Source organism: Vanessa tameamea, chromosome 6 (genome assembly GCF_037043105.1).
Source record: "Vanessa tameamea isolate UH-Manoa-2023 chromosome 6, ilVanTame1 primary haplotype, whole genome shotgun sequence".
NCBI classification, from domain to species: Eukaryota; Metazoa; Arthropoda; class Insecta; order Lepidoptera; family Nymphalidae; genus Vanessa; species Vanessa tameamea.
Genome location: NC_087314.1, coordinates 4,248,922 through 4,259,735, shown reverse-complemented (window position 1 = coordinate 4,259,735; position 10,814 = coordinate 4,248,922). Strand labels below are relative to the sequence as shown.

At 30.2% G+C, this 10,814-nt stretch overlaps 1 protein-coding gene across 2 annotated transcripts in view; it reads right to left on the bottom strand.

Annotated features, from left to right (window-relative positions):
* Nucleotides 1-247: 247 nt before the first annotated feature.
* The window catches only part of LOC113393429 (very long chain fatty acid elongase 7-like), a 40,573-nt gene continuing 30,006 nt past the window's right edge, over nucleotides 248-10,814 (bottom strand). The window contains exons 1-6 of one of the 2 annotated variants that reach the window (XM_064215232.1): nucleotides 7,740-7,762; nucleotides 6,431-6,574; nucleotides 4,719-4,909; nucleotides 3,996-4,076; nucleotides 3,415-3,714; nucleotides 248-2,421 (exon numbers count right to left, since the gene is read on the bottom strand). In XM_064215232.1, the coding sequence (XP_064071302.1) occupies nucleotides 2,137-2,421; nucleotides 3,415-3,714; nucleotides 3,996-4,076; nucleotides 4,719-4,909; nucleotides 6,431-6,527 (954 nt within the window). In that variant the 5' untranslated portion in view covers nucleotides 6,528-6,574; nucleotides 7,740-7,762 and the 3' untranslated portion in view covers nucleotides 248-2,136. Of the gene's footprint in view, nucleotides 2,422-3,414; nucleotides 3,715-3,995; nucleotides 4,077-4,718; nucleotides 4,910-6,430; nucleotides 6,575-7,739; nucleotides 7,763-10,814 lie in introns of those variants that run through there. The other variant, XM_026630300.2, reaches the window with a different exon arrangement.

The window sequence follows — 10,814 nt, the reverse complement described above, 5'->3', positions numbered from 1 at the left end:
GTCCTCCTGTCACCAGCGAAGGCAAGGATTCGTTTTTTGCCCAAAGGATCGGAATAGCGATTCAACGGGGAAATGCAGCTAGCATTCTTGCCACCATTCCACGCGGTTATGATTTATTTATACAGTTATTATTTTTAATTCATATTTATATATATTTATGGACTTCATGTTAATAATTCTTATGTAAATGTTTTTTTCTTTTAAATATAAAAACCATAGGATATAAGGGATTAATAAAACAAAACCGTTGACGGTATACAACATTGTAATTGAACCCGATCACTAGTTTTAGTACTATGATAACATTTGTATACATCTGTATACATACAGAAATAAATTGTATGTATATATTTATTGTATAAAAAACTAACAGCGTATTTTAACGATAGAAATACCTTATATACATAATTTATCACATTATGAAGAATATTTCTTATAATAAAAAAAAATAAAACAACTTATAAAATTCACAGACAAAATTTAAAAAAATATATAATAAGAAAATTCAAATAATATAGTTCATAATATTGCTTTATATTATTTGGAAGACATTTTTTTTCCATTCGAAACCTCAAACTCGATCATTTTTAAATTATATATTTTTTAGCTTTAGATAGTGTTGCGCTACAAAAACATTCCTATTGGTGTACGTGACAGCTACTCTTGACATTCGTCAAAAATGTCATACTACTTTACTAGTGTGCGTGTACTTAGTGGCCAACTGTTCACATTATCCCCTTTGACAGACTACACATATAAATAATTAATCAAAGGTGTAAACAATTAATTAAATAACAACACAAGTCAAAAAACCTCTCCTTTTAAATTTCTGATAGGGTTTTGATTTAGTAAGTGGCTGTTATGAAAACTATCACCTTCCCTAGAAAAAGTGTGTGCCAAAATTCATAATATAATTAAAATATTTCATCATAAGTAAAAAACTATTTTCAGGCAAAAAAATATTATATTGTTTAGTTAGAGCAATGCTATTTTGAAAGAGATAGTGAGATACCTCTCTCTTGAATATTGGCATCCGACGTGACAGCTATACGGTTTTTTGATACGCCCTAAGAACCAATCTAAGTCCTTTTAGGGTGGTTCTTCATCCAGGAGCATTCGACTGTATTGTAACAGGTCAGATTACGTAAATGAGTGAGAAGCGCATTACAGATTTAGAAATAATTCGACTGCAGGCGAATATTCAAAATTAAACCTTAGATTGTTACATTATATACGAATGCTGCTAGCGAGAAATCAAACTTAAATATTATAATTAATTATTGAAGTCAATGTAGTTTATCACTCTGTCATATTACGACCCGTTCAAGTTGCTTTTACAAAACATCAATAGAGTACAAACTCTTTGGGATATTTTTATTGTGTCACGTAATATTCAGTTTGATAACTTACAATTAAAAAAGACGGAGTTCTCATCGAGGCGGAATGGAAGTAGCACATTTTTATTGAAAGTATATTTAACAAATAAAAATGAAATATTTGGAAAAAATACTATTATTATATCATATATTTAAAACTATCGTACTTATATACAAAACTGTCTAGATCTATTTTCAAATTATTTTGGGTGGTTAACAGAAAATCATCTATCAAAATAAAATTAATAAATATTTTCTGCGTCCACTTAATTCTATATGGCTTAATATAATTATTGGTAAATATGACCAAAAATAAAATAGCCTATCAAACATGAATACTAGTCATTACAACTAGATTATGTTTAATATATGTATTATAAACCCATAATTCCTCATAAAATTGGTAACCAAGGTGTGACTATCACCGAAAATTGATTTTTTTTATATCTAATACTATAATAATCGAGAAGTATAAAAATATACTTCTAAGCCTTACAACTTATTTGCGGTTGCTAAAAGACCTATTTATTTAATATTTCAAATGATAACTAGCACGATGAATCATTATCCTGTAGGACACAATCATTTTTGGAAACACTTTTGCTGGTGTGGTATTTTATCAGCTTCGTAGACTAAAAAAACATTTATCCGGGTACGTCAAGTCGTTAAAAATAAAGTACATTTTAATATTAAAAAAATCCCTTTAAAATATGGTACACGTATTAAGATAATATATTTACAATATGTACCCTTGTTTGAATCAATCTATCTTCTTCCCTGCATTCAGGATTCCGTTTACTATGCCGTTTTCGGATTTAACGCCATTTGCAATTCCATTCGACTTCGTATGTTTATTGACGATTTCCTCATTTTTCTTAACTTTTTTCTTGTCTCCCGGTTTACCGTATGCCTTGTAATAAAAGTCGTAGAAGAGGTAGTAGAAGAAGATGGAGTTTGGGAGGGTGAAGACGACAGACCAGCGAGGATAGCCGCAGTCGTAGAAGAGCAGCTGGGAGGAATGAATAAAAGCGATGCAGAACTGGAGCTGAAATATAAAATTGTTGATGCTTAAATATACATTTTAAATATTTTATTATATGTCTTATTTAAAGACATGATTGTTAAACTATATGAAGGTTAATCCAAATCCAATATTCAAAAGTAGGTCAACTGACAACAAAATCTTAAGATGATGTCATTTGTTCCAGTAAACAGGAACAAACTTGTTGTTACGTATCCATTGGTAATATAAGTAATCCATACTAATATTATAAATGCGAAAGTAACTCTGTCTGTCTGTCTCGCTTTCACGCCAAAACTACTGGACCGATTTAGCCTGAGCAACTTTTTTTGGGATACAGATTAAAAATGAGTAGATACGTATTCAAGCGTTTCTTGATATTTTAAACCAAAAGGAAAAAATAGGGGTTGACATTTCGTTTACAGGTTAGTCTGGAAGTCCGTCATTTTTGAAGTTAGAAGCAGGAAACTTTATTTTTGGGCTACCGATTAAAAATGAGTTGATTCGCATTTAAGCATTTTTGGATATTGTACCCTAAGGGCTGAAATACACACCAATGTGGTATACAAAGAGGTCTTACATTAACTAAATATTATAAGTTAATTTGTAAATATATTCATAACAGCTAGTTAATAATAAATGGGAATAATATTAAATACTATTAAAATAGTTTTTCTCAGCTGCTTGTGAACATTTCACTACTTTAATTGCTAATAAAACTTAAATGGTTTAGTTGGTTATAGGGCTTTGTGTAAGCCCGTCCTGGTAGCTTCCACGGACTCATAACATATTCTAACGCTGAACAATAATACCTAGTATTGTTGCGTTCCAGTTTAAACAGCGAGTGAGTATTTAAGTACAGGGACAAGAGATATAACATCGTAATTTCCAGGGTTGATATCAGTGACGGTTAATATTTCTTAATTGCCAAACTATAGGCTATGGTGACCACTTATTACCTGGTTGCTCATTTGATAGTCGGCTTAGCTATTTAAAATAAAAAAGGTACCATCTCACCATTTGCAATGTTGTGATATATTTCTTCCAGAATAAGAATTTCTGGTATTGAGGTCCCATTGCCGCCAGCATATAATATGTGTACATTATTATATGAACGAAGGAGTTGATGACTCCTATCAGAGTTCCATGACCTCCAGGATAGTACTTGGTCGCTCCCCATGATATCATAGGCATCACGGTGTGGTGGTACAAATGTAAAAAGGTGATCTGACGTTCTTTCTTTCGTATAACGAAGAACACCGTGTCGAGTAGTTCTGACATTTTCGCCAGGAAATATATGTAAACACCTCGTGCTACCTAGAATATAAAATAATATTTATAAGACGAATAGTGCAAGGACAGACGTGGTTTTCAGATGACGAATTTATGTGGAAAGGTCACACTCAAGGGGATTGCTTTTAATATTCATCGAATATTCTAATTTATTCACTATTTATTCGTCTCACGTGGTATTTATTTATTGTTCATAACATCGCTATTATAAATAAATTTTAGGCTCAAAGTTAATTTTATTTTAAATAAATAAGCACCCATACTGAAACTTCTACTTGTATTTAAATAAAAAAAGAAATATTTACCCTTAACGCTTCAGGTGTCGACGAAAAATCAACTGGTTGACATTTCCAACTATAAGTCCTCAACCAACCAGCGTCGAGGCCCTGAAAATACAATTTACAGATTATAGAGAGAACACTCAACAATCAAGAGTGAATAGCCATAGCTGGACATAATATAGTACATAAGTATGTGCCCCAACAGAGGTGCTCTTTTTTTAAAATATAGGTTGGCTAACTAGCAAATGGGCCACCTGGTAAGTGGTCACCATCGTCCATAGATAATGGCGCTGTAAGAAATATTAACCATTCCTTACATCGCCAATGCGCCACCAACCTTGAGAACTAAGATGTTATGTCCCTTGTGCCTGCAGTTACACTGGCTCACTCGCCCTTCAAACCGGAACACGACAATTCTGAGTACTACTGTTTGGCGGTAGAATATCTGATAGAATACCTACCGGTAACACCCACTCATCAGATATTCTATTCCTTCACTCCAATAATCCGATGGAGATGAATCTGACACGATTAGAAAGAGTTTAACTGCCGAACTATTTTCCGAACTACTTGCTGAACGGCTTTCCAAGGCATGGGAGTATACATAATTCGAACTTCTGGACACAGAGCTGTTATTGAGAATTTTTGTAAAGAAAAACCCAATTCAGTCGTATTTTCAGTCCTATGTACATTGATGATTATTTTAAAAATAAAAGCAGATTTTATCCATTTAAATTGAATACTCACCTCGTAAAACAACCAGCAGCTAACTAAAACTTGTATAAAGTTATATACCACTAACGTCTTCTGGAATTGAAAAGGTTTTTTGTCAGCCATGTAACGTGGACCCCATTTTAATGTGAAGTATAGATACAATCCTATTATGGTGAGCCCTGGTATCGGGCTTTTAATGAGGAACCAATCATTAGTTCGAGGATCTGAAAATATAAACGGCATTCATTAGTAAAATAATTATTGAAAATTGTTGGTAATTTTTCGAAATTTACTAAAATTTTTGGAATACTATTATGCCAGTAAAGACTTGAAATACATGTTACGAATGATGTTATTTGATTATATTTTTCCAAAAAATAAAATTGTATTCATTAATAATAGTAAACTAAAAGCAAAAAAAATAGATAAATGATCTTTATATTAATAATTTGACTCTTGATAATAATAATCATGAATCATTATAATAATAAATTGAATCATTAATATTTATAAAAATAATTTGAAATTCAAATTTATTAATTTGATCTTTAGGCTTGAATCGTAACTTTAAAAAAAAAGAATGTAAGAAAAAATAAAACTATAATCAAAACATATAATTAATTCAAATATCAGTATCCGACTTAATAATAAGTTGCTCATTCAAACGTATCTGCGTCATTCGCAATAAAAAACGAAAACATAATAAATACGAAAAGATCCAATATTTCGAATAAATAATTAATTTTACAGACAAATTAATTTGTTATTAAAATCAGTATCACGGAAAACGCCTTAAGTCCTTGACATGGACATAATAGGCTTTTACCTTATCAGCTTAAGTTCAAAATGTTAAATACGGAAATCCGCTTTAAGCCTTGACCATTGAATATGTTTAAAAAGAATATTATACCTTTTTTGTATTTCGTTTCACTGAAATATATTAATAGATCGAGGCAACATTGATTTATTTTCAAGCAAATTTCAAAATAATATGACCAAAAAATTATTTTCAATGTTCTTCATACACTACATAAACATTTTCTTAAGTTTTTTTATATAAATTCAGGAGATTATATAGAGATCTGTTGCTGACGTCAAGAGGATTTCCTAAATCAACAACCAACAAAAATTTGCTGTCACACATAATCACAGATACGTAGGTACTCTAAACTATTAAATATACCTATGTATAAATTCTGTTTCCTTGTTTTTCTCGTGTGCTTTTCTATGAAAATAAATACCATATAGTTTTCGTTGGCACGCTAGTATCAGATTGTTTACAAAAAAATTAAGAGTATCGCGACGCGGTTTTATGCAATTTATTAATATCACTCTGATAAAATAGCCGATCCTAAATTGTTGTATCTATTTATCAAAATGTTTTTTACAGCTTTTAGAAATATTACAAAAAAAAAATATTATAAAAGATTATTTATAATTCATAAATCAATACGCATATTGATTTATTATATTATGTTTTAACTTCCTATAAAAACTAATTAAGCTTCGCTATTCACCGTGAAAATCCATTAAGGACACACCGATACCGAGATATTACTGTGTGTTCAAAATTTTGTGGTTAATTCTACGACATCCAGAATACAAATAAGTATGGTTGTTCATTTAATTTGCATTATCTAAGCTAGCTTATGGAAGCTGAGGATAATCTATTTTTAAATTAATAAATTAATTTATATTTTTATTATTAATATCGAACAGAATTAAATTAAATAAAGAATATTTACCTGCTAATTCAACAAACAGGCGGTTGTATGTTTTCGCGAATGAATTGTTCGAGACCGCCATCTTCTCTCCGCTCGTGTTTTCAATTCCAACTGTCATGAGAGGTTTTCACGCATTTTCCTGTTGACTATCCAATTATATTAAACCTGAAAATAAAAAATAAAAACTTTTAAAAATATTAAAAACAATATTTTATTTAATACTTTGTACCAACAACAAGGTCAATAAAATTTCAGTTCATTCGGGAAACTGAAAAGCGAAATTGGTTTAAAATTCAGTTGCGCTCATACAAACTAACAACTAAAGCTTAATAAAAATAGAAAGAGATAGATTATTTGACGGCTATCATAAGCTAGAAGAGATGTGAGCTATGACTGAAAATATAGATGACTGGAAAAGAAAAATGGACTATGTCGAACCCAAGCAAATGAGATAAGGGGCGGCGTATCTGCTGTCATATAAAGGCTTAGACGTCAGATAGAATGATTATTTCAACATATGAAACACTTCTAGAGCTATTTATAAACAATTTATTTATTAGTTACAAAAATATTATCGTAGTTTAAATCTCTATAGTTAAATTTAGGTAGCATAAAATATGAAACAATTTATGATTTCGTTTTTTTTAACATCCTACACTTACTGTACAAATACACTCATTCCTTTTATATAATATCTGTCAGATTAGATATCATAATCGTATTGTTATTAAAAATTACGACTGTGAAATAACTAAGAAAAACTCTGTCGAAATTGTTTGTCGGTTTCATGATACGTTATTTTAATTTGTTGATAAATAGCTTATAATTTACCCTTAATAACATTGCACAAGGTTATAGCTTCCTTTTAGCCTATAATAATCAAGTGGTTTACTCCTTATTAACTAAAAAAAAAGTATTAATATTCACAACTTAATTTTATATAAAATATTTGAGATTCATTCCGAACTAAAATTTTCATGAACCGAAATTTTTTTTTTATTATAATAGACTTATTAACAGAAATATAATATAATTTATTATTTATAAATATTAATAATTACTATATACAAAAACACTTAAAAATATGGTTATTAATAGTATATTAATAATTTATGGATTACGTTTAAGAATATTTTCCCTTATTTATTGCTGTTAAAATATTCATCACTTTAATGTTAAAATTTTGAAATATAGATTTAATTTAGATCACCAATTCATTTAAGTAGTCATTCATGATTTGGATAAAAACTGTCACCCAATTGAACATTACACTCCTATATTATTTTTATAATATGTATATTTCGTTCAAAATATATAATAAATAACTTACTATAGTATAACTAACACATAACTTCCCGAATTATATTTTTATACGTGCTTCACTTATTATGAATAGAAATACATTGGTAATTCCGAAACACGTCTTCACTTGAATACGGCTTTGACGCAACTGACGCCCCTATACCCCCGTTCACCCTTCGGCGCCATTTTGGTAACGAGAGATAGCAAGGGAAGCATAATGTACGGGCCGATGCAGTAGAACCAACACTTTTTTACGATATAAATTTTTGTATCGAACTTCATGAACAGTAATAGATTATTTTGTTATGTAAAATAAACATCCAAATATTCAATTCAAATAAGCTCTTATGAAAACTTTTGAATCGTCATGCAAGATTACTTGAATACCAAGCTATATGGTAAGGTATATGGTTCAGAATATATATTATATAGAGAAATATCCGGCAAGAATGTTATCTTTTCCGCAAATGAATTACATTTACATATCCATCTGTCCTACGTGAAAATCTACGAATACATTCGTTTATAATTTATACATTTTCGCATTGAGACTTTATAATTATGAAAAATTAAACATATCTTTGAAATCTAACTATAAAAACTATTATTTTTCCCCTAGAACATTCAAGCCCTACTTGATGTTAGAGCTGTGCGTAAACCCATCCGAGCAGGTTACGGCCCATCATCATGCACCGATATTTAGTATTGTTGTGTTCTGATTTTAAGGCTAAGTGAGCCGGTGTAACTACAGTTGCTTTGGACATAATCTCTTAGTCCCCAATGTTGCAACATTGACCATGTTAGAGGTTATGTCATATCGTACATTTCTTACAATGCAAATTTATGATAGTGACAACTTAACACTAGGTGGCTCATTTATTCTGCCAAATGTTCTAAAATAAAAACAGGAAACAAAATTGAAACAAGACTGACTTGGAAGTCGAAAACTAATTATAAGTTTACGTTTAATCATCGTTATTGATTGGTTGTAATTGATTCTATTAACATATTATAAGGCTGTTGTAAACATGTGATGCAACTAAAAGGTGAAGGTATACTATATAAGTTCAAAACTATTGACTGTTATTAGATAATTTAAAAAAAAAAAATCGATACCTTTGTCTGTTTAATATACTGCTATATACACAAAACATTTTGATTTCGTCCCAGTTCTACTTAAAGCAACAAATATGATAATTATGTAAGTTATTTTCAATAAGTCGAAAATAAATTACATATTTATAGAATACCTGCTTCTTGCCGATAACTAAATTAAAAGCCCGTGTTATAAATTGATATTACTCGATAAATGATTATATATATATCGCACGCTTATTTCACTACCGTCACTAAACGAAATTTAAGAAAATTTATAATTTAATACCATCTAGTTGCTGAGAGCGGAATTTACATTTTGCTTCGATTCTTGTGTCTTAATTCGCAGCCGTTGATCAAGAAAGCAGTAGTTGCGGATCGACACTAAACGAACTCTTCTCCTCCGTATATTCCTACAACGACAGTAAACGGATAAGTACGTGTCGTTGTTTATAAAATACTATCATTTTGAGTGTTAAACCGTCATTTTAAGTTTACTGTCAGCTTTCGACTCTCATGCTTCGGGAATCTTAGGATTGACATAAGTAATTAAACGACATTTTTTGTTTAACGCCAGTTTATTGTTACCATTAATTAAATATTGTTTGTATACTGCGATTCCAAAAGTGTCACTGTTTGTTTTATGACGCTTTTCAAATTATTACAAACATTTTGTGTTATAAAATTGTCTGCAATGAATGTTTAATTATATTTAACGACGTTATCACTTTTCCCAAATTATGAAATATTTCATTAACTTTGATTTCTTTAACTTAGGTTTTGCCAAAGTCCAAGAGTCCAAGTTTCCAAAAGTCCAAGTTGAATGTGTACTACTTCACAGCTTGTTATCGCGCAAAAGATCATTGTTAATGTTTCGTTTGGAGTGAAATTGACGGACTTCGAGGAGCGAATGATATAGGCTCATATATTAAATTGTATTTGGAAAACAAATCGGAATCTATACATGATATACAAAACTAGAACTAGTAGTTTATTCTGACAACTGTTTTGGTCGGCAGAAAAATCAATACATGTTTTTGATGTACGAGTATATGCATGCTGTCAGTAACATTCATATTAAGAGTATAACTCATTAGTTTTTAATAAATGGGCATCCTCAAAATTAAAACTATAATGACAACTCGGTCATAAAATAAGTTTAAAAATTCTTGAAGAGCTCGCCGACCTATACCTGAACAATATATGACCCTTATACAAATTGTGAGGAGAGAGATTTGGCCAGAGTCTGGTAGTATTGGTAGTATGTGCCCAGTTTGATTATCTGATATAAAGATAACAAACTTTGGCAAAGAACTTGACGACGAACTTAACGTCTATCACAAATACTCTTATGCTCAAAACGATTATTAGCTGTTTTGTCCAGAATGATCATCACGCCTGCGGGCGTTCCAGAAGCAGGCATAATTTTGACCTTCAAAAGCTGTATAAGGTCCAGAATTTTGTTGAATGCTCGGAAGAAAAGATATTTAAAATCTCTCAATATAATTTTTAAACCCATTCTTTTATGGAAACGAGTTTTGTAACAGCACTGTTTGAATGAGTAGCATTCATGTCATGCAATAGCAATCGTGCTGATTGTTTTCTTAATTTCGATATAATATCATTAAGACTGATTTATTATTAAAATAGTTTTAGTATAACGAGATAAATACTAAAAAGTGGTATGTTAAGATAAATAGCTATTAATTGCTTATGTTATAGACTTATGCCATAGAACTCATCTGCTAGCAAAATTATATGTTTTGTTAATATTATGTTTATTGATTTTTAAGTGCACTAAAACAATTTTATTATAATTTACAAAATTTATATATTTACAGTTAGAATTCTGAATAATTTATACGTATTTTATAAGTAGGTAAGTAGTAAACCCAGTAGATATTATCGGTGACCACTTTCCACTAGAAGTATTGTTTTTTTCGTTTATTTTTCGTTTTCGCTACTTTATTTTTGCAATTCAACCAAACCAAAGAATATTGATCGGCTA